A 25,413-nucleotide genomic window follows, 5' to 3' on the forward strand; every position below is an offset into this window, starting at 1 on the left:
GGGAAATGGAAATGTTGAAAAATAAAATACATCAAACATGTGAGAACTGGTTGTTTGTGGGGCTGCACCTCATTCTCCCTGGCCTGGGCCATTCAAGAAGGAGAGCACTGGTTTTGGCATCACTCATCCTAAACTTTTGCTACATTTAAATTGAGGAAGTGAAATCACCAACAATTAAAAATAAATTTACACATAAATGTATTTATAACATAATGTAAACAATGCCTTATTATTCCTCTGTCAAAAATCCAGTGTCTCATCACCAAAAATCACATACAAAGGAAGCTTCACTTATAAACATTTTGAGGCTTTACTGTTATTTAAAATGAAAATAAATAATCAAGAAATAAATTGATCTATTTCAGAATATCAGAACTGACAATATTGGGGGGAAATATAAAAGTTTCTTCTAATGTGGCTGGAGTTTGATTACATCAAGATTTTGAATAAATCAAAGAATCACAGAATGGTTTGGGGTTTAAGGGACTATAAAGATCATCTACTTCTACCCCCCTCACCATAGTTAGGTTTTAACTTATATAATTACACCATAATTTGAATAAAAATAAGCTCTGAAAAATAAAAGTAAGAGATGACAGCAATTAATTTAAGCAATCTGACTTTAAATACAATGGGTAAAGACAATTCATTCTCTAAATATGAGCACTGAATAAAACTTCAGCTGTGGAATATTCTCCCTAAATATGGTTTATTATTGAGTATAAATGAGAATGCAACATTTCTGAAATAATGAGGATAAAGTGAGTTTCAGTAATATTTATTTTTTAATATCTAGCTGCCTTTCACCTGAGCCTATGTAAATGACTAAGACACACGGAAATAACTCACAGCAGGAACAAACCCTTAGAACACTTCCACAAACAAAGTGATAATACAGAAATAAAAGCCAATTTCCTCCATTCACACCAGTGTGAAAGCGCTGCTTTTCTTTCAGTTTTTTTAATTGATTCTTTTGAGCTGGTTTCTTGGTAGGTTAAATCTTCCTCCTCCCCGGAACTTTCTAATATGGTCAGACAGAGCAAGGTTCAGGGTCTGTACAGCTTTTGTTACCATCACTATTAAACTCAGGATAAGAAACCTTCACAATATCTGAGTAACTTATTTACAGGATAACTGACAAAAAGGAAAGGAAGGGAAACATTTACATGAGGAAAAAAAGGCCGGCAGGAATATTCAAACAATCCTCAGAGTGTTTAGTTCAGTCAAATATTTAATGATTTCCAACAACCAACAGCCCTGTTAAGAGGAAGGAAACGAGGTGTTTGAAATCATAGTTAAATTCCTATTGCAATTTCACGAGTGGAAATGAAACCCTGCAAATGACCCACTGGAATTTGTGAGCAGGAGGAAGCAGAGGATGACACAGACAGGACGTGCTGGGGCAGAGAACCCCAGGACAGCTCCTCTGGTGCCAGGATGGGGCTGGCAGCACCAACAGCCCCGAGTTAATTATTTCTAAAGAGCAATAATTAACCTCTGGGGCAGCTGCAGTGCTGTGCTCCACATCTTCCTGTGCAAGGCATCCCAAGTCCTACCACTCAAACCACGGGGGATGAGGAATTCTCCTGACAACCTAAAATAAGCACAGCCCCAAAGTCAGTTCCCAAATGTTTCAAGCACATACAAGAAACCAAACAGGCTGGAAGTGGAACACTCATTTTTGAGATTTTTATCCAGTCCTCGAGGAATAAAAGCAAAGCACCTGAGGGCTGGGGGCAACAGTGGTCAAACCACCCCAAAGAGAGCTGAAAAGTGAAGTGTTCTGTCCCCTGGCAGAGCAAGTCCAGCGTAACACGTTCAACCATATTCCAATATGTACACAGAGAGTGTCAGAGTTTTCCTTACACATCACAGAAGTTATCCTTCCTCATAACGTATCTGTAAATAAAAGGCTGTAATGCCATGGTATACAAGGAAGGGGTTATTTTTAGCTCAGACCAGCTGACTGCTGCAGTTCAAAGTGTGATTTGAGTGTAATAAAATAAAATTAATCTGGCAGTAAATTAAGGAAAAATATGGAAGTTGCATGGAGCTCCATTAAAAAGTGATTTCTAAGTGTGCAATTAAATGAATGCATTTCAAACTGAAAGAATTAAAGAACTGTTTCAGAATAAATGTCTGAAATATTTTTTGTTCACGTGAAAGTGACTGAGAGTGGCAAAGCAAAATACTAGAAGCCAGAGATCCTGTTACTAGCTTCATTTTTGATGGAAATTCTAGCATACAAGACTTTAATGAAATTAAATAGTGCAAATCACGTTTCACTTCTTGCTAATTAAAAAAATGAGTAACTGAAAAAAACCCCAGAAAACAACCTTCCTGCAGATGCAGCAAGGACTAGAGGAAAGGCTTCATGTCAGATAAAATCCCAATAGTGAAACAACAGTGGTGAAACACAAAACTGAAGTTGTTCAAACAGATGCAAAGCAGCATGGTGTGGAAAGTTCAGTTTACTGGAATCCATTCCTTCTCCAAGTGTTCCAACAACACAGAGGAGGTGCAAACCCAGGTGCTGGCATGCTCCAGAGCCACTCCTGCCACCTGTGAGGATGCCCAGGCAGGTCCCCAGCTCTCTGCTCCTGGCACTCTCCCTTCTCCAAGGCTCCTCCTGCTGCCTCTTGCCTGTTCCCTGCTCCTCTCTCCTCTGCTCACAGGAATCCCTTCGGTGATGGTGCAAGCTCAGGGCAGGTCCTCTCTTGCCAGGCACAAATTCCTTTGCAGGCTGGCAGGGAGGAGAAGGAGCCGCACGAGTTTCACTGCCTGGGCACTGCAGGGTGAACTCCCTGCCCTGTCTGGAAGCAGCCTGGCACCAGGCTCATCTCCAGGGGAAATTATGAGCTCTCCCTCCAGCCTGAGAGCTGCTAAACCAGAAAAAAATCTGCCTCCAATCGAGGCCAAAGGGTGTTCCTGGATGAAAGAAGCGACGTCTGGAAGCCAAAATACTTCTCAAACTCAGGGTTTAGAGCTCTGCTGGATGCTGTATTTTTAATAAATCTCCGTTTCATTCCATCAGCTTCAAATAAGGAAACATCCCAAGGATTGGTGATAGCATGCTGGATTTGTTGCTATCTGCAGAAATTAGTTCCTATAAATAGTTTTCCCAGGCTTTTTAAGACACAGCTGTACCAAGTTTCCCCCAGAATCAAACTTGCCAAGACATCGATTCCCTGCATCATTTGTCACTTGCTCAAAGGTTGTGACAGGATCCCAACAACATCCCAGGCTTGTTCTGGAGATGCCTCATCACACATTTTAATCGTATTATCTGTAAAGATGGAACACCATCTGCAACAAGCTTTTAAAGCATTTCTTCTCCAGAAGCAGAATTCAGCGATGATAACAAGATTCTGTGAGCATGACTGGATAAAATTTTAGCGTGTTAACCATGACCCAAAAAACAGTGCCATGGTTTAGGAGGAGAATTCAGAATTGCAAGAATATAGTACAAATCTCACTCCAACCTCAATATGTGCTCACTACTTCAGTCCTTCCACACAACCTGGCAGCTGCAAAGAAGGATTTGACAAAGCCAGGGTAGATACCATCAGTACCCGTAATAATATCCAAAAATCTCAGGCTCGTATGGGTTTCTCAAGTTAAATCCTGCAATGAACTAAAAGAGAGGAAGCAGCTCACTGACTTCCCAACCTAAATACATAAAATATTTCAACTCTGCAATCAGGATTTACATTCACACCTGCCAAGCGAGAGATGAAATGACAACACTGGAGCAGAGACAAGCTTGGGTCTGGCACGGGCAGGGTTATTGCAGTTTACAGAAACTCATCACTGGATTGGTGCCAGCCACAGGGATGATGCTGGGAACAGATTACTTGGGAGCAAGCAGCCAGTGAGAAAGGTACCCAGGACACGTTTATTCTCATTTAAACAACTCTTGAGTCACAGAGAGTGCTCAAGAAGGCAAAAGAGGTTTAGATTAAGAATACACTTCCCATCAGAAAACCAAATGGAAGAGTAAGAAAACATAATTCATTCTTCAGATGTAGTAAGTTATAAAAGAAATTCCTCAGTGAAAGACAAAATTGCTTCTAGGTAGTGATCTCCTCTACAACGTCCTGCTTGAAAAACTACAAATTCCCACCAGCCAAAATCTCACCTCTTATTTTGCAGCCTCAAGAGCAAGGGCAAACAGGGGAGAAACTCTGCTCAAGCAACACTATACAGCCAGCTCACTGCATCAGAGGTCAGAATTGCAGGGTTCTGCTCTTATTCTGACTCATCCCTTTAATATTCACACTCCTCAGGACCAGGAGCTCGTGAAGCATAAATACATCTTTGCACAAGACTTTGTACCACAGCAATGAAAAACAAAACAAGTCCTGTCTCCCATTTATCTCACGTTCATCTCCTTGATCCTGACACAGTCTGTGCCACCCAAGCACTGCAAAATATCCCCATTTTACAGGTGGAGGCACTATTAGTGTAGCACAAAATAAAACTCAAAGCAATCCCACTTTTAGTGTTTCGGAGAGCCTGAAATCAATGACAGAAATGCAGAGTGTTGTCTAGAAACAACATTTAGCAATGCCAGACACATTTTTGGTTTGAATACCATAAGCATGTTATGATCTGCGGGTCCGAGTGTGAAGAGACAGCCCAAGGGTGTGCAGACACAGGTTAATTAGCAAAACTAGAACATCTGGATTGCTGATACATTTCTGTCTTGTAAACACATCAGCATCTATAAATAAAAAGTTGTGCTATCAGAGATCTTGGTATCTACTCAAGAGACAGCATGCAATTTTTTTTTTAACCCTAAAATCACCCACCATCTTCATAACTGGCTCTTTTCCTAAAACTAATCTGGAATCACAGAATTTTGAATAACATCTTGGTTTAGTGCATTATTCTAGAGAAAGCCTGAAGTCTCCCATCAACAGAGAAACCATTTTGGACACATCTGTTTTGAAGCTGAGCAAGCTTTGACATTCTACATTGCTCAATTAAATTTTTGTGGAAACTGATCTCTCAACAAAAAAGATCTACAGAGAGAGGTTTTCATATCCCAACTCAACTTGAAAGCAATTCACATTTAAAACCGTTTTAAATCTGACTAATTTTAGAACCATTATGCAGGTACTACACATGTTAAATAATAACCAGTGTTCTACTTCTCCTAAAACCAAAGTCCAAAATGTGCAAGAGCAGAAAGATTTAATTTCTTTTTTTTTTTATTTTCAGTCTGAAATCTTTGAAGGCTTCATGGCTAAGGATGCTAAAAAAAGAGTGATGTTTTATCCTGTGTTAACAGCGAGTCCAGGACTCATTACCTTGCTTCATGTGCCACACCAAGGCCTTGACAAGCCTATAAATAAATAAAATAATAAATAAATAACTGGCCATGATGTGATGTGAAGAACAGGTAAGGGAGGCTGTGGTGCCTTTGCAGAGAGCGTGAGGTGGGAGAAGGGACCAGGCTGGCAGCTCTGTGTCAGGGACACAAAATTAGGACAGGCTGCTGGAAAACTCAGCAGGACATCAGCTCCTGAGAGCAGCCTTCAAAAGCATTCTCATGGCAACACGGGTTCTGCCATTAAAGCAAATTAATAAAATATCAAAGCTGGGGGCTAGGCAAATGTTAAAGAGTGGATTTGTAGCTTCATGCTTTCCTTTGGAATGCACAAATTAAGATGGTGTTCTTGCAAAAACAAGGAGGCAAGACACATAGACAAGTCGAGGCTAAATCAGGAATTATAAGCAACAAAACCTGCAAGTTTTAGATGCTGTGAAGTCACACAAACCCAGGCTGCTGCCCAGCAGGCAGCAGAGGGGCAGATCTCAGCTGAGGAAAGCCCAGAGCCCAGAGTTCACTCACCCAACAGCCCGAGAGCCAGAGCAGCTGGAGAGAAGCCAATGGAGCCAGCTCCAGGGGTTCTAAAGGAGCTCATTCACATGGCCCACACCCCCTGGTGCAGCACAGCTGTCTCCAGAGCCACTCCCCAGCCCTGACGTGTTTTTTCCAGTCCTATTTCACAAAAGATTCAAACTTATTTCCAACAGATGCGTTTTGTACTCCAGTAATTCAGTGATATTTCCTGATGACTGGTTAACACAAAAGCTGGGGCTGGTTACTCCAAAGATTGCATCTGTTACCCTGCATCTCACCAGCGGGGCAGAATGAGTGCCTAACTGCACAAAGAGACACCACGGAAAAAGAAATTACTCTGGTTTTAAGCTCAGCCTGGGGAGAAATAATTTGCCCATGCAACAAGAGCTTGAATTAAGGCTTCTATTTTTTCAAAATATGACTTAATAGAGGAAGGAAAAAAAAAAAAAGAAAACCACAACCTGAAAAGCAACTTAAACAGTTTCTTATCAATTTGACAGCTAACACAACAGAAAATACCTCTTGATTTTCTCAAGCAAGATCATCTCTGTTCCCATCAGCCCTTTGATTTCAGAGACCCTCTTAATTCAATTAACTGCATACAACAAAACAGCCTCCTTGGAAGGATTCATTCACCCTAAAACTCACTGGGAACTACAGACAGAACTTGCCTCAAGGAGTGAATCTCCTACCACAACACACAGCAGAGCCATCACCTGAGCTTTCTGTGCACACGACGGCACAGCAGGAACAGTCCCACACCAAGTCAGAAGGGTGCACCTGAGGAGAATAAGTTCTAAGTATATCATTTTCTGCTCCAACAATAGCTATAACCTAAAACAAGAGGGGAGGGGATGAAAATTAATCATCTCCTTATCATTAAGCCTGGCATAACTCTGTTTGCTGAGGAACGGTGCTGTGGGTTTTCCTTACAGGGTCAGCAGTGTGTGCCATGGTAAAATATACAAATTATTTCACAGGGTGTATTTATGTTTGACACAAGCACAGGGCATGAAGCCATCCTCAGCTTCCTAGGAACCAAGAACTGCATCTTCTCACTTGTGCCTCTTAATTACTGTTACAAGAGATATCTGCAATGAGAAATTCTTTTTGCATGATCCATTTAATTGGCCACGTTCTCCTCACAAGGATCCAGTGAATGCTTCAGGTGATGTTCACAGCTCTGTCCTTACATGCAGCCATAACAAGCATAATTTAAATTATATCAACTATTTATGCGACAGAATATTTTTATGTAAAAACTTCGGCAGACCTTATCATGCTATCAAATTGAAATTTCAATACTGAGCTCCAGCAAATAATTTCCACTTCAAAAAGTACATCTGGAAAGTGAGAGGATAATATGTGCACCTATCAGCACATCTCGTGTCTCTCTAGGTTACTAAACCTCCTGTATCAAGGGCAGCTTGCTTTACTAAATATTAATGCAGAACTCTGCATAATAGGAGGCTTCAGTTATTCAGAGGATCTCTGAACTGCAAGTAAAAATAAGCATTAAAGCCCACACTATTAACTACAGATTAAGGTCAGATCCCAACAGTTGTTCCATATAGAAGAATGTAATAGATCAACATCCACTGACCGTGATACTGATCCCTTCTACAAAGCAGATTGCAAGATCCAGGCTTTTAAATTTTTAAGAACATTTATTAGCTCAGCATGAATGCAATCCTTCACTCCCACAAAGAGCGCAGAACTGGGACAAACTGTGTTTTGGAAGTTCTGGAAAGGCATCACTTAGGGACCTGGTGGCCAGCCCAGTTTGCATTGCTGCTCTGCAAATCTGACTGTTCTAAGATTAACCCCACTGATTTTTATCACTGATTTCCTTTTCATTTGGCCATGTTAAATGTCAAATGATCCAATGTCTGACACTGCCCTTTTAATTATTACAACCAAAGCTTAAAGGTGACACACACATCCCCTCACCCTTCAAAGAGAGGCTCAATGAAACACAGGAAACAGTAAGAATTCAAAGGTCAATATTTGCATAAGTGGAATAAAAGCCAAGAAAGCAAGAATTATTAAAAATTTAATTCTACAGTAAGTTCTACAATTATCACTCTGTCTAATGTATTGATTTAAATGACAAAATAAGCTTCATAGATAGTGCTGAGGACTTCATTAAAAATTACTGAACTTATTTATCAATGCTTCCTTCAGAAAGCTCATTACAAAAACCTGCACAACCCCAATTAGAGCTCCCAAATGCATTAATGATATATGAGGTCTTTTATTCCCTCCATCAATCTTAGGCTACACATTTACTTATATAATCAATACTCCAAAGTTAAGGAATGTCCATAAATTCACGGCCTTGCATCAATGAATCTGTTCACTTAATACCTTCTCACACAGAGTCCCCATCCCTGTCAGTCACATTAACCCAGCCAACCACATTTTATTGCTCTGTAATCAGGATTCAAAAGCACTTGAGATGACAGGAGCAATAAAAACCCTTGAGACTTTATATGTCCATTATGGTGCCTGGGTTGTTTAAAAACAGGAGCTGCAGTTGCAGTCTGTGACTATAAATATGCACAGCACCAGCACAGAGCCAGGGAAACTCTGGGTGCAGGCAGGAAACAAAGGAATCTGAGGTCAAAGACCCTCTGCAGAAACCAGGGGAGGGATGCAGTGCTGACAAACGTTCGTCCTCCCTCTTCCCAAAATAGAAATAGCTCTCTTAGCAAATATTTTACAGTGGTTTAGGACTTTTTCTAGTCCATTTATGTAAAAAGAAACCTGGACAAGGCATACTGAGCAAGATGTCAGGGTGAGGTATTTGTGCTCCATTATGTCTGTCCAAGGTACTTGAGCAGTCCCGGGCCTCCAGGGATTTGCTGCTTGCTGGACTTTCAGAACCCCTGACACTGACAGACCTTGCCTTCAGCACATTTGTTGTCAAATATCCAAACCCACAAGAAACCATGCAAAACCTCTGCTGCCACAAGACCACGGTGCAGCACTGAATAAAACACGAGCCTTAAATGTTTGTAACATCATGCATTTATATTCTGAAATGAAAGTGACGCCTGGCCTTGTACCAGGTTTAATAATATACAAGAAAATTCTGTTTTTGCGAAGGGTTCAAAGAAGCTCAAGCTCAATTAGATCATCAGCACTTTATATAAACTTGACAACTAAGCTGTTCCTCATTACACAGCATCAAGAGATGCTGACAAGACTTGGGTTTTGCAGAAATCTTAGAGATGAGCTTTGCTGCCTTTTAGGAAAACAAGGGCAGGCATCAGTTTTACAGCTCCATCAGGCACACCTGGGTACCTGAGGCAGAACAAAACACTTAAAAGAACTGCTCAGTAAAACAACAACTGGCAAGAGCACACAGGGAGCACCAGAACGCAAAATCCTCTAATGCAACAGCCTGCTGTGCAGTTGGCATAACGACTGCAGATCCATTAGGAAACAATACAGCTTCCCAGGAAAATGTATAAAACATCTCCACCACTCGCACTTCAAAACCCTCTTCAGCGACTACACAGATTTTTAGTGCTCCTTTTCAGAGGCAAATCAGGGATCCTGCTGCACAGGGGCAGCAGCTACAGACACTGCAGGGTCTGTTCTGGTGGCACCAACACACGGGTCAGAGTCAGACAAGCAAAGAGCTGGAGGCCCCAGCCCAGGGAGGAGCTGGAGCTGCTGGAAAGAGTCCAGGGGAGGCACCAGGATGAGCAGAGGGAAGGAGCAGCTCTGCTGGGAGGAAAGGCTGGGAGAATTGGGATTGATCAGCCTGGAGAAGAGGAGCTTTGATGTGACCTCATTGTGGCCTTTAGTGTCGGAAGGAGCTCCAGGAAAGATGGTGAGAGACTTTTTACAAGGGATGGAGGGACAGGACACAGGGAGTGGCTTCAAACTGACAGAGAGTAGGTTTGGATGGGATACTGGGAAGGAATTCCTCTCTGTGAGGGTGGGCAGGCCCTGGCACAGGTGCCCAGAGCAGCTGGGGCTGGCCCTGGATCCCTGGCAGTGCCCAAGGCCAGGCTGGATGGGGTTTGCAGCAGCCTGGGACAGGGGAAGGTGTCCCTGCCATGGCAGGGGTGACACTGGATGGGCTTTAAGATCCCTTCCAGCCAAAACCATCCTGTGATTCTGTGAACACAAACAAATAAACTACCATTAAAAAAAATACCACTTTTTCTCACTGACATACAGGGCTAAGAACAATACTTCAGGAAGTTTTCATATCTAACAAAACACAAAATTCCTCAGGGTCTTTGGGCAATTGCCACAGTTGTGTGTTTGTCCTGGCCACACACTGCATTAAAAACACCATAAAATAGAGTTTAACTAAGCTGCACAACAAGATCTATTGAGCCTTTGCTGTGATTTAAAGGTTCACAACTTAGGGTCTCTCAATAAGATCTAGAGGAATTCTGAGCAATATCTAGGCATCAAACTATTTGAAACAGACCATAAATGAAATAATCTTTTTCCCCTTTTTTTCTGTAACATTGCAGCATTTGTCTCAATGGCACATACACAGAGCAGAACTGAAAAACACCCACCCAGAGGAATCTACCTATTGCTTTCTGCTGTATCCACATCACTTGTTTTAACAGGAAAGTTTCACTCTATAAAGTTACATCCAGCAGATGTAATTTGCAAAAGCTGATGACAAAAAAAAAAGGAAGATATAAAACTGACATACTTGGAATAAAAGCTCCGAATTAATTAATTTAAAGTTTGCAAACAAGGTAGGAACAGTCCAAAATCGTATTTTACAGCACATCACAAATTCATCAGCTAACCTGTTACAATAGAAGAACATGAGAATAACTGTATATATATATATATATATATCTTTATTTTAACTCTGCTGCTTAGTCTGTTTCTATGTTTATCATTATTTTGTAACATTTTTTACGGGAACGGGTTCAGGGAATTGTTAGGCTGAAATCTATTTTATGCAATTCTGGAACGGGAGAAAAATGGAGCTGCCCAGAACCTGTCAGCACCTCGCAGGGTGTCACCTTCAGACACACAAAAAATCCTCTCAGGATCAAAGCCTGGATGCAAGAAATGGAAAAGTATTTCAGGTAAGAGGTTCTAGGGAACAGGAGAGGTAACACCTCTCCCAGGGAATCAGGAAATGCCATGGAAATGCACATAGGGTGATAGAGGAGCAAAAATAATTATGAGGAGGATTTTTCCCAACAGCAATGCCTTAAGAAACAAAGAAACTGAAAATCAACCAAATAAAACACTGATGTACACAATCACTTTGCATAAAATAAGGATTATTTCTGCATTCTCAGAGCATAAAGATTCACTTTTTTTTTTTTCTTTACACTATTAAAGGCCAATTTCTTGAGAACAAGATTACGCTGACATGGATTCTGGCTAATCCTGCTGAGTAAAAACCAAAATAATAAACCCACACAGACTAGAAGCTGAAAGAAGATAAAGTATTATTCCAACTCCTCCTTGTACATGAATAATGGCTTGTTTACTAAGAAGCTGAAATACCACATTCAGCACACATTCCAGGGAAGTTAAAAATGCTGATAATTTCAAAGGAAAAGGAAGAGTGTGCTTTGGGAAGAGAGTTACATTGGGAATAAACTTCAGCGCTCGTCAAAATGAGAATTTCTATCTACAGTCCATGCCTTGGATATGTACTGGTCCCTCATTCAGCAGTAAAATAAAGAAAATCAGTATTTAAACCACTTTTGAGTCACTAATCCTTTTTTAACATATCCTAAATAGACACCCTCATGCACATCCTGGGGTCAAAACCCAGGCACACAGAACTCAACTTCTAAACATCTGATCCTTGTAGATTTTGAATTTGAAAATGGCAAAATAAATTGCCACCAATATTCAATTGTGTCCTCAGTGTGAGGATCATTTAGAGGGATAAAAATGTTGAATTCTCAGCAACACAGTCTTCATAAAATTCTGCTTCAGAATAAATGACAAGCTTCATTTAACTATATGGAAATGCTTGCAGTGTATGCAACACTGAGAGCTGTATATAACCCTTTTAATTGAAGTTAAAGACAAGTAAGGGGCAATAGCTGCAACTCAGTTAAAAATCACTTTTTAAAAATATGAGCTATTTCCTTAGCAAAAGGAAGACAACTTGACAATTGCTGTACAAAGCAAATAAAGCCCTGAATATGCAATTTGTGTTGATCCCTGTCCATCCACTGACACTTCTGACAGTGGCAAAACCTCTATTTGTAAATGATGAGCAAATCTTCTCAATCTTGTCTTATATAAATACAAGCATTAATTAGACTTTAGCAGCTTCATTTTAACAGCTAAGAAGTAGTAAACTAAGAGAAATAATGGCTATATTTTTGGTGTTTCTGGATGAATTTCCACTTTTAGTTCAAAAACTGTTTCTGTATCAGTCTAAACAATAAATAAAAAAGGACATTTTGTAAACTAGACAGGACAGACAAAAATAATAATTCCAGTAGACTTCTACATTTATAATGACATATTTCAGATTTCTAACAAAGCTCACTTGACGAAAAGATTCTAATTAATTTTAGAACTTAAGATTCTAATTAATAATGTGATTTCAAAATCTAGATTAAGGCAACTAGAATATAAGCAGAAAAAAAGACATACATGCCTGCAGTACCATAAAGTCCATATTATGTAATTGCAAAAAGGAACAAAAAACCTTCATGTAAATCACATTCTAATTAAGAAACCAGAGTAAATGACACTGAAATGCACAGAAAGTTACATATGCACACGTTTGGCTGCCTGACTTAGAAGGTAACAGTTATGAATCACATTTATGGAAGCCATTATACATAAATAGCTGCAATTGAAAAATTAACAGTTGATAACCAGCTCCAAGCACTCCCAGCCTCTGCAAGCCTTCAACAGGCACTGCTGGAAACAGTTAGAATTAAAATGTTCAGCATCCACGAGAATTTAAAAACACTTAAAGGGTAGTTCCTGTTATTAATTACACACAAGAGAGTCCTTCTCTCTTAGATTTTCCTGCTTTCTGCTGCAGATGGAAAAGATGAACTGAGCTGAAAGTATTTGTTAAATAACTTATTATTTTTACCTCTCACCCTGAAGAGAAAAAAACCACAAAAGCAAACATAAAAGAAATAATTATTGATGCATCCCAACAGGGAAATCTGTTTTCTTCATCTTCTTGCAACTTTCTTTCCAACGTTTCATTAAATGCTGCTCATGGCATCCACAACAATCTTGTATAAAATGAACACCATATGTGGCTGTGTAACAGCAGCTGAAGTACAGGATAACCAAGGGAGAGGGAAAAATTAAGAATATGACAAACTTTATCTTGCCCAGGCCTCATACTGGTTTATCTGTCAACTGGGGATGAGCTATTACTCCCACATGTTCAATTAGAAGCTGAAGAGCTTCGTGGAATTACAGCCAGGGCACTGGAACAGTCAGTCTCCTAACTGGAACACGCTGCTGGGATATCTGACTGATGCCAGCAAACCAAACAAACTTCACATGGTAGAATGTGGGAAGGGTGAAGATGGCTTTGCTTTTGAAATGGAATATAAGGAAAAAATGTTTGCTGCAAGGTAAGATTTAATTATGTTTGAGGTTTGATGAGCACAGTATCACCAAGGAAATTTTCTAGGAAACGGGAGTACAACTCCATTTTTATTTATTTTACTGCCATGTTCAGTGTTGAGTGAATTACACAGCTAATGTGTACTGAGTGTTGAGAATCACAGAATCATTTAGGCTGGAGAAGACCTGCAAACAATCATGGAATGATTTGGGTTGGAGGGGGCCTTAAAGCCCATCCAGTGCCACCCCCTGCCATGGCAGGGTCACCTTCCACTGTCCCAGGCTGCTCCCAGCCCTGTCCAGCCTGGCCTTGGGCATTGCCAGGGATCCAAGGGCAGCCACAGCTGCTCTGGGCACCCTGTGCCAGGGCCTGCCTGTGGGGTTTCACCCCCGGATTGGGGTGACCCCAAAAGATGGAAAAGTCCGTCCTCCAACCCGTGCCTTCGAAGAAGGACTCAGTAGTCTTCTGTTGTCTGTTCTCAAGGTTGTTTATTGTTGGTTATCTAAAAGATTCTTCTCCTGAACTGCTGTGGCCCGTTCAGCAGGTCAGACAAAGGCACACTGCCCTCCCAGGGGGCTGGTGCCATCTTTTATATCATATATTACGTACTACATGTTTATGCTTTTCCCCCAATGCCTACTATCTATATTGAATGGTGACTTTCTACTCTAAACCAATCTCTGAGTGCCAACATCACCAAAGACATGGAGGTTAGGAAGGAGAAAGAAAGAGGACAGGGCACACCCAAATCCCTCCATCTTAGAATCCCCTGACCCCCATGTACAAAACTTGGACCCCTGCGTACAAGGCTTAAAACCCCCCTGTACAGCACTCAAAAATCCTTCCTTTCACTTTGAAACTACTTCTACTACAATATCCAAACTTTTGTGACTTCTTGTTCTTCCTGCAAAGTTGGTAAACTGTTCCATGGGTCAGATTCAAAGCCACAGGGGTCTCTGGCTGTATGCCAGGGTCTCAGATGCTTTTGACCTGGGTCTGGAACATCCGAGAATGTCTGCAGGACATTCTGAGTTCTGACACCTGCCCACCCTCCCAGGGAAGAATTTCTTCCCAATTTCTAATCTAACCCTGCCCTCCTTCACTCCTATCCCTGCACACCCTGGTGATCATGAAGTCCAACCCTTAACACTGCCAATGCCACCACTAAACCATGTCCCCAAGTGCCACACCCATGTCTTCAAATCTCTCCAGGAATGGTGACTCATCCTGATCTACTCAATATATTGAACTTTTGTGAAAGCACGTGATTGTAGCAACAAAGAATCCTCACCAGTATAACCAGAGGTACCTCCCCTGTCCTGGGAGGACACAGATATCCTGCTGCCCCTTCTGCCCAGCTCAGGGACAGCACAGAAGGCTGAAAGCACAACCTGCACATCTGCGTTGTCAGGTAATGCTCCAACAGGAACACATGTGTGAAGGAAAATGCTGTGAACTGAGCTCTCAATTTCAGGGCTTTTATGTCCCATGAGCTGCAGTGGGATCCAGGAACCAAAATCCTCCAGCCCCTGCTCTGTAGCACCCAAAGGAAAAGCAAGCTCCATGCTCCAGGACCACCCAAACACAGCCAAAGCTGGGATGACTGGGATACACATTTCCAAAGGTTCTCCTGGTCTGAGCCAGCACTGATGGCTCTGCACTCATTAGGACTCAGGAGTTTCACCCATCACTGCTGTTCTCAGGAGGAACTCGGAACATGGGCAATTTTTCAAAAACCTCTCAGAGTTCACCTGCAGAAATAGGAACAGAATCTCAACTTTCACAGGCATCAGCAATTAATGGCACCATATTTCCTCATAAAATGGGTCAGATGTTGCAGAAGTAAGGACAGCCAAAGGAGGGTGGGGGGAACAATAAATAGAATCTGACAAGACAAATGCACAACAAGCACTTTATCTGTGTGTGTGTATGTCAAATTATCTGCAGATCAGTAAAATTACTGCCCTTTGATAAGGGGTCCAGAAATACACAGATCAGGCTGAGGGCAAAAGGCCAAAGGAAAGGACAAAGGAGAGAGAGGAATCATGGAAACTCTGTGCAGATACAATTCATGCTCCCAGGTGCTGTTTATTATTTTGTTTGGGTTGTGATTTTTTGGGGAGTGTGTGTAACTGTTTGGGTTTTGCTCTGGGGGGGGTTCATTTTTGGACAGATACCTCCAAGTTATGCATTAACGAGGCAGCTGCTGGAAGTGTATTTTTACTGAGTTCCCATTTCAGAAGACTTCATGCTGACTTTCAAGCTCCACAGTCACAGCCTTCCATGGAATTAATTTCTCAATCTCAGGCTTACAGCAACATTAGTTAATGTAAACTGTAGCACATGACTAATAAATAATATAAAGAGCACAAAGGAAAACACCCACATTGTTCAAGCCCTGGTCTGTAATACCCCATCTCACCACAAAAATGATAATGATACAAGAGAAGCAGTTCTGGCATAGGAAAGGGAACTTGCTTTGTGTCTTGTCCACCCTTTGGCAAAAACATTTCCAAGTAAGGAAGACAAATTATTTTTATGAGAAACAAGGCTGCAATGCAATAGATTTTTCTTTCTTAGGGTTACAAAGGAAAATGAAGATTGTAAAAGAAAGAAGAAACTGTAGGGGAAACAGCCATCAGGATGGAAAACCAAGAATTAAGCCTTGATCCATACACAAAAAAGAATAAATGGTGCTGCTCCTACTATAAATATATCAGCACTGAGGATTGATGAGAACTGTATGTGTCAACCAGGTTGGAAGTAGTCAAGAGTTTTCACTGGTTCAAATCTTCAGATCATAGAGTATTAAAAATTAGTTTCTCAACTAAATCACTACACAGACCTTTAATAGAACACTTTTAATGAAAATACATCATTTAAAAATGAGGTGGCACCAAGGAGTTCTTTGGTCTTTTTGTGGTAGAAGAGAGGTCAAGAACCATCAGATAAAAGATAAACAATGCAGAGGAAATGAAGTGCTGGTTTGATGTGCCAATGTTACAATATTTGAATATTAAAAACTGATAAAATGCCCCCATTTTCCTTTCCAGAGAAGGAATTGCTGTAGATGTCTGCCCAGCCCAGACCCAGAATGGCACGAGCTGTTCCAAGCAGCTTAGGACAACAATGGAAGGTAAAATTCAACATTCAGAGAAAACTGATCTGAAAATGAGGGAAGACAGGAAAAAACTGTGGAAAGAGCAATAGTTGCCCAGATAGGGAATCATAATGATCGGCTTTAATTGATTTCTCTAATTTTTATTTATGTGAATTAGGGAACAAACATGAAACTCTTCCTTAGCTCATTACTATGCTAAAGCCAAATGTATTTCACAGCTGAAATACAGCAGAATATTGCACTTCAGTAAAGCCTGCAGCAACCATGTCAAAGAGGAAAAACTTGCTGTTAATAACTACAAATTTTGACCATTTAGGAGGGAATGAACCACAGACCCTTGATCAGGAACATGAGCAGATCACATTTATATTACTGTAACTAAAAATATTTCTGCCCTGAGGAAATGTGCTGAGCCTTCAGAGCTGAACTTAAAACAACCTCTAAACCTACATAAATACATGTTCTACAATGTTTGTTCTTCACATCTTAGTGAATTCCTATTTGTTGATGTCTGTTCAGCAGAAAAATGCTTCTTACAAATCCAACAGAAAGAAACAAGTATAGGTTACACTCAGAGTGGAACAGTCTATCAAAAGAATGATGAAGCCAAAATTTAACTTAATTGCTTGCTTAAATTAAAGTTGGCTGTCTCAAAAGAGGAACTTTCAAGCTGTGGCAGATTGAAAAAGGTTTAAATTATTCGTGTTTTCACATTGCTCTTACAGTATTTCCAGGTGCACATCAGAGGAAAGCTTTCAGTGCTGCAGACAGCTTGCTGGCCTGCTTGACAATGTAAGAAAACAAAACAAAGCCAAAACTTCCTGGAATGATCCTCCCATCGTGTTTGCACTGCCACAGACATGATCAACAGCAAACAGCAAAAGCAAAACAGCAGAATGAGAACTCCTGCTTCACAAGCACAATATTTCAAATACTTCATGCTTCTATAAATCAACAACAAACCACAAATATCAAAAGGCAAAATGCTTTCTAATAACAGAAATAAAAATTGTATAAAATCCCAGAACCACTGAGGTTGGCAAAGACCTCCCAGACCATCGAGTCCAACCTGTGACCAATCCCCACCTTGTCACCAGCCCAGAAACTGAGTCCACACCCAGTTATTCCTTGGAAATCCAGGGATAGAGACTCCAAACCTCCCTGGGCAGCCCCTCCCAATGCCTGACCACCCTTCCCGTGAAGAAATTCTTCCTGAATCCTATTCCTAGGAGAACATTAATCCAGCAGAAGTGTTTCAAGTTCATTTTCAAACCCACACATGGCCAAAAAGACAGACATTTTCCACTGCTGCTTCATGATCCCCAAGACCCTTCTCTAAAAAACTTATTTTCAGTCATGCAACAGAATTCTGCCTCCTCTCCATGAACTAACACGTGGCTGGCTGCAAACCTCAGCAGTCTTTCTGAGCTTCTGTTTGCTGGAATATTCAACAGCCACATTAAAAGGCAGCCATTAAGAAAGACAAACTACTTAGGATGCGGACTGTCCCTTGCTGAGCGTTTGTGTGGTAATAATGCAATTGCACCTGACCCTCTGCCACATTCAGGGCATTAAAAACACACCAAAATTTAAATTGCTGTCTTTTGCAAATTCATCAGGATCCCATAAATAAAGAGGTGGAAAAAAATTATATTGCAAAGTGTTTTAGGAAAATAGATTGAAATTATTCTCTTCAATCCTAAAGAGCTTATTTAAATGTCTTTATGTAATGCTGAAGCTGAACACTCCATCAGAAACAGGCATCAAAATCTGAAAACCAAAGTGATAACATGCAAGTGAAAACAGATCTAAGCAAGTCCAATGAAAAAAAGGTATTAATAGTCCAAAATCAGATCACTTCACTAGCTTAAATTCTAATAAAATCTATATTAAAATATTAAATTAAAATATTTTGTTTGAGGACATGTAAAAATAAAACTAGGACACTTTTTTAATGGAAGTTTTAAAAATATATAAAAGCATAGGACTTTTGCTGGAATACTTACAACTGCATAACAACTAAGACCTTTTGTTTAATTAAAGAACTCTAATGCAAATATTGATAGAATTGCAGTCTTTTATAGTAGAACATCATCTGAGTGTGGTGTGTGACTGTTGTGGGCCTTCCTCTTCCTCCTGGGATGAAAGGCCAGAGAATTTCAAACAACTTTGGAAATAACAAAACCCCCAGCTCTGAATTCTGCCTGAGATCAAGTATGTGTCTGGTGGGAGATTTTACAACACTCTTGAAAACAGAGTAGAAAAGGCTTTTTATAATGGAAACACTGAAGGACCAAGAACTCCAGTTGTGCTAAGAGCTGTCACTGCAATATTCTTTTCTTCATGTCCTACTGAAAATTCCACTTTATTCTCCATTTGTCATCCTTTTCTGTAAAGACAGTCAGTTCATTATAGAAATTAGGCTTTTTTTTCTGCAGCCTACCTTTAGTTTCAGACTTTTGGTTTTAATTCCTCATGTTCTCAGTAATTTTGATCACTAATTTGGCTTTCCAGCTTTAGCTGGTGACATTTTAGACAGAAGCTTCAGATAGCTGAACTGTAAAAACACTGATTCAGTGGCTTAACTTTATCATGGAAGTTTTATTTTTCAAGAGTATTATCCCAAGAGTATGAACTCATTGATTTTGAACACCAGTGTAATGAATGATGGTTAAAAAGCCCCATTACTTAAACTCATTAGTGCAGAAACAACAGCTTGCTACAAACCCTGTAAAATCAGAATATTTCTCAGAGATTTTGACCAAGAACACAGACAAAAGCACAGGATATAGCAATCTCCAAAGAGAAAGTGTAGGTTCTCATTCTGATACAGACAAAATTCAAATTTGAACATATTTAGATTCCTAAAAAGTGTCACTTCTGAGGCATTTAAAAACAAACAGAGCTGCTCTACTGCTGTTACTCTTGGTTGTGACCATGAATGGCATCTGCAGGGGAAACAAGACTGAACCAGAACTTCAGCTGGCTCTGTACAGATCAGTCCTCAGCAGCAGAGCTGCTCCTGGCTCAGCAGAATTGCGATGGCAGGAGGAATTCCAGGCAGAGAACCCAAAGCCCTGGAGAAGAGCTGCCAGGCCAGATCCAGGGTGGATCTGTGGCTAGGGCAGGGCATCGTGCCCAGCCTGAGCCCCCAGCTGGGAGACAGGAGAAAGTCAGCAGCGTGCAAGCTGCAAAAGCTAAGCTGGATAACTGCAGCATCTAAATGCAGCCCCAATTATTTTCTGTTTACCAACAGAAATCTGTAATGAACCTCTAAATAATTCCTGAACTAGGAACCACCGAACTGTCCTCAATGAGACTGAGGAAATGCCATTCCATTACCACCTAGGCAGTGCTTTGGATGTGATGGGTGGCAAAAAACCTGGAGGATACCTACACATTAATTTATTATTAATGTTTTGGGGCACAGAGGAAAAATCATGGGTGTCTGCTCACCTCCATCAGGAAATGCTGTGCGTGTCTGCAAGATTCAACTTGCAGAAAGAAAACTTATTTATTGCTAATCTTTAAAAGGCAGCAGTCTTTGACATCCACACTCTCAGAGGTTTAATTTCAAAAAGCATCAGCTCACATCAACTTTCACAAAAATACCACAGAATCCATCATTTCCCTAACTGCTACGTAAAAGCAATGTTCAGGAGAGTCAAATGTGCTCTGAGGCAAGAGCACATACCCATCAGAAATGGCATGAAAGAAAGAAGGAGAAGGCCAGCTAATGAGTACACAACATGCAGCTGCAGCAGAAGTGCCAGGGAGAAGGTGGGCAAGTGAGAGGGACAACAAAAAGGCTCATCCTAATTAAGCAAACATATGACAAAAGAAAAAAACCTGCACTGGTTGGGTGTGGTTATTTCATGATTAAATGCTAAATAATGATAAGTATTTGGCAGAAATACAGACTGTGTGACAATACAGCATTTACAGTCGTACTACAGCAGCTTTCAGTTTCTCAAGGTTAGCAGGTTTATTAAATCAGTGATTTCATACAGGTGGATTTTTCTTTTTTTGTAATTCAGTATTACATAAGAAGAATTGTCTTGTCCTAATACAGAGATAAAGCCAAAGGTCCTCCTGAACATGCATTGTATGAAAATGAAAACCAGGGACTTTGGGTTATGAAAAGAAGCCATATGACTAAAAAGTGAATCCATTTTCCAAAACGCCCACACAGACAAGAGCTTCTGATGAGAAAAATGATCTCTGCAAAGCTAAATTGCACAGATTATTTCCATGAAAAGTTAGAATCTTGCAGATTAGACAGTATTTACTGTGCTGGCATTTAAAAAAAAATAACACTGACTTTTTATATTATTACAGTATGAATAATTACTTGATTGTTCAATGTAAATTATATAAAAATCAGTAATTACTTAATTGAATAATTGTCTTCTTTTAGAATTCACATAGGCAATGATGCTTGCTTGGTTTTTCCAGGACTGTTTCTCTCTTGCTGCTGGTGAGTTTTGGGTACCCTTAAAATGAGGTGCCACCACCTGTGTGTGCCAGCAAAGCAGCTGGGGCTTACCTTGGCACTGGAATCCTTGCTTCCCAAATCCCCTGCATAAAGAAGGAAAAAAACTGCCTTAGTATGTTTGGTTTTAATTTCTACTCAGTGATCTCTAAAAACATAAAAATAGCTTCATATTAAATTACTTCAGGTTTTGCTACGACAGCAACAGATTTTCAAATACACAACACAGACCAGCCCACCCATTTCAAAGCAGAGAACAATAGCTGTCACCAGCTATGTAATTTCAGCTTCTGGCAACAATTTTTTTATTATTATTATTTTACAAGCTATTTTGGATCTACAATTATCATCATCTGTGATTGCTGCATAATATTTCAACTCGTTTAATGCCGCATGTATATTTAACAGCCACGTAAAATATTCCAAGTTCCAGCAAAGGCACGTAAACCAAACCAGACTTGGGGTTTCATCCAGATTCTGGGATTACAAGCTGCTGTTGTGAGGCTCAGCTAGAGTCCAGCTGTTTGCCGTATGGAAAGCAAGCAGGTGAAAAGTTTTGCTTGTTTCAACATAAATGAGAAGACAGGCCCCTGATTTTCATACTGATTCTTATCCAGCTTCCTTGCTCCATTTCCATAACAAAATACAAATGTGTGTGTAGCACTTCTGCAGTGAATACAACGACAGTGGTATCCAGAGTTCCAACACATTTTGTACCTCTGGCAAACTCCACTGCTGTGGATTTATTTGTTTATCTTTAAGCATCTAACGTTCTCTTCCCACAAAAATAACTGTTTTGAGTATCCTGTCTCTAAATATTTCTCTGGCTTTTTTTTGCAGGCTGTTTTTCATCTGGAGAGCTGGAGCTGCACACACTCAAAACACAAAGGACAAATGCCATGAGCTGGAGAAGCTGTGTGCAATTAACAACATGCGGCTTAATTATCAACTTTATGGAAATGGTTTCTTAAAAAACAAAAAAAGTATCAACAATTTCTCCACTTTTTATTTATTTATTTATGGAAGAGACAAAAGCTTCAGTGCACTATTCCTTCAGGAAGAAGCTGAAATGACACAGCTTAGAGCATTTCTCTACATTTCTCTGCACAAGTTGCTACTTCTTGTTATTATAAGCAAACCTGAACTAGGAAAACCAGGAGAAAAATCAAATTATTTGTTTACTTGGCAGCACATGTGCCTATATTGTCATTCTGATGCTTTTACCATTATCTTCACAAAACTCAAAAGCTGGAAGCATGGAAATGCAATCACAGGAGAGCCGATGGTGGGACTAAGAACGTGAAACACACTTGAGATAATTTTTAATCCTTTGAAATAGACTTATTTGCAAATATTGCTGTTTTATCTACTCCAGAAGCATGGCTGTTGCTCAGTGTCTGCGCTGAATCCCTGCAGAGCCGCAGCCCATTCCACTCCCAGAGCAGTTACAATGTGATTTTTAAGTAAAAAGTCTTTTTTAAAATATCAACACTCCAGAACCAAAGTGGAGAGGTGAAAGTTGCTGAAGAGAAAAAGGAGGCACTAAACTATTTTGGTAAATATTACCTGATGAAACGTAATCTAAGGAAAATAATCTATCTGTATATTTCATTGAAAGGCTGTGTTTACTGTTCTTTATACCTTCAGAGATTGTCAACTGACACAAGTCAATTTGGAAGCACTCGATGGTGCGCGATGGTTGCTTGAGAGGGCCCATCTCCACACCAGAAAACCAAACAAGTTTTCGAGGTGTCAGATGCTCTTCTAAGGAATGTGAAGAGCTTCCCCAGGCTCAGCAAGCACGACAAGACAAGAGCACAGTCGCTCTTGCCACCTGTCAGCCACAGGATACCCTTTCAATTCCAAATCCACCCTGTCACTGGTGACAGAGCTCTGCTTTGTTTTATAATTGTGCTGCTGGGGTGCGCAAACACCGCTCGCAACAACCCTACAGTGGTTTTTCACACCTCCCAACTCATTCTGGTTTAGATTAACTTTGAAGCAGTTTTTGAAGGTCCGTCACTTTTACCACACCCAACTTCACTTTTTTTATTCCTCCCCCCCCCCCAAAAAAAAAATTAAAATAAAGAAAAACTTCGAAATTTGACTTGTTTCTTGTGCAGTCTACCATATCAGCTTTCCTTATTTACTCTGTGAATATATTTCAATCATTTCTGGCACAAGCACTGTCTTTGCTTCAGCATGCAAACAGACGAAAACTGACAGAGGAAGGAAAAGGTCCGTGTCTAGACACATAAACACACATAAAAAGAGCAAGAAGCGTGCCACGGACACAGAGCCAAGCTGAGTGCAGACCCTTTCACAACTTCGGCCAAAATAAATCACAGCTCGCGCTTTCGGCACCCAGAGCTGCAGTGCAAACTTGAAGAGCGGAGCAGGGCTGGAGCGAGGTGAAGGAGGGGAATCCCGAGCTGTTAGTGCGGCACGGTCCCTGCAGGTCCAGGACCCCCGAGGCTCGCACGGCTCCCGCCGAGCCCGGGCCGCCGCTCCTCGCTCGGGCCGCGGAACGGCCCGGCCTGCGCGGGGCTGCCGCCCTGCCCCGGCACCGCACCAACCCATGGGTGTACTTTTCCCTACCAGCTTAGTAATGAGGCTGTTGGGAGGGAGTTTTCCTGCCCTCTCGCGCCAAGAACCCTTCTCTCACAAAAACCACCCCTCCCTTTCCCCGGCGTGGACGGGAGCAGCGGTGTCACGGTGCCTGCCCGCCCCCGGCAGCAGGAGGGAGCAGGGCAGGCGCTGACCAGGAGTTAAAGCTGGGGGAGCAGAGTTTTGCCCCCCAGCAACGCCCCGGTCTGACACGGGCTGCCTCCGTCCCAGCGCGGCTGTGCCCGGCTGAGCCCCCCAGCCCAACCCCGCCGAGCAGACCCCGGGGACGAGGGGTGAGAAACACAGCTCTGGACCGTGTGGGAAGCGATGGTCCCCAAATGGGGCTCCAGACGCTGCTGGTCTCTGCGACCCCCCGAGCGCCGGCAAGTTTTGGGGCTCCCCCCGTCCCGAAAGCGGGGTGCGCCCAGCCCCGGGCCCCCCGAGCGGCGGCAGCCGCACGCAGCCCGCCGGGAGGGGGATGTGACAGCGCCGGGGCAGCGAGGTGACACGGGGGGTCACCCCCAGCGGGGTCACCTGCCCGGCCCCGGCGAGAGCGGCGGCACCGCGACCCGGCTGCCCGGGGACGCGGCGGGTGGGCGGGGAAGGGAAGGCAGGACAGGGACGGCGGCTCACCGGAGCCGGGGCTGCCCGGGGCGGGGAATCCCCCGCGGCGGAGCGGGCCCGGGCGGCGGCGGGTGCGGGGGGACGCGCGCCCCGGGCTCTCACCAGATGAAGTCGGTGCAGTGGCTGCAGAAGGTGGGCTGCTTGAAGAAGCGCGCGATGAATTTGTGCTCCTTCACCTCGTGCACGTTCTTCTGCCTCAGGGCGCCCTTGCGAGCGAAGCGCCGCGCCGCCTCCGGGTCGGCGCCGGGCTCGGAGCCCGGGAACACGTCGGCCATAGCGCCTCCTCCCCACCCCCCGCCGCTCCGGGAGTCGCCGCCCCGACGTCCGCCCCGTCCGGCGGCCGCCGAGCCTCTGGCAACGGCGGCGCTGGGCGCTGCCTCCCGCTCCCAGCCTGACGTCGGAGCGGAGGAGGATCCCGAGCCCTCTCGCCGGCTGCTCCGCCCGCGGCTGAGCGAGCGAGCCCCCGGCCGGGGCGGGGCGGGCGCGGGGCCGCCCCCGCCGGGGAGCGCCGGGGGAGAACGGGGGGGCGGCCGCACCTGCTGGCCCTCGTCAGCTCCCGCAGCGCGCCCCGGGGCTTTCTCTCTCTCACACACACACCGAGTGCTCTCACGCACACCGCGGGCTCTCACACACACACCCGCTCTCCCCGCACACCAGCTCCCCCCAAAATGCACCGGTTCCACTCAGGCACACACCGGTTCCCCCCTCTCTCTCTCATTCACCTACACAGGTTTCCCTCACACACAGGCACACACAAAAGCTCCCCTCACTCACACGCGCACGCTCAGAGGTTCCCTTAAAACGCGCACACAGAATCTCCCCTCTTACTTTCTCTCCCCCACACGCAGAGATTCACTCACACACAGAGATTCCCGTGTCACGCACAGACAGAAGATCCCCTCGCACACGCACACACAAGGTCACCTCTCACTTTCTCTCTCACACACACAGGTTCCCCTCACACCCCTGCACGCAGACCGGCTCCTCTCACCCCTCAGCTCCACACAGACACAGCAGCCGTTCTCTCTCCCCATCACACTCCCACAGCCCCAGGCGGGTCACACACACGCAGTTTGCCCGGTGTCAGCCATGGAAACCCACACCTCCCCTCCCTGCGGGCAGCAGCAGGACCG

The 25,413-nt window shown here is 42.8% G+C and overlaps 1 protein-coding gene across 3 annotated transcripts in view; it reads right to left on the reverse strand.

Annotated features, from left to right (window-relative positions):
- PRKCA (protein kinase C alpha) overlaps positions 1-24,555 on the reverse strand; it is a 145,680-nt gene extending 121,125 nt beyond the window's left edge. For all 3 annotated transcript variants that reach the window (XM_038156964.1, XM_038156966.1, XM_038156965.1), the window contains exons 1-2: positions 24,383-24,555; positions 21,104-21,135 (exon numbers count right to left, since the gene is read on the reverse strand). In XM_038156964.1, the coding sequence (XP_038012892.1) occupies positions 21,104-21,135; positions 24,383-24,555 (205 nt within the window). The remainder of the gene's footprint in view (positions 1-21,103; positions 21,136-24,382) is intronic.
- Between the last annotated feature and the right edge of the window lie 858 nt (positions 24,556-25,413).

The sequence above is a fragment of the Motacilla alba genome, chromosome 18 (assembly GCF_015832195.1).
Source record: "Motacilla alba alba isolate MOTALB_02 chromosome 18, Motacilla_alba_V1.0_pri, whole genome shotgun sequence".
Taxonomy (NCBI): domain Eukaryota; kingdom Metazoa; phylum Chordata; class Aves; order Passeriformes; family Motacillidae; genus Motacilla; species Motacilla alba.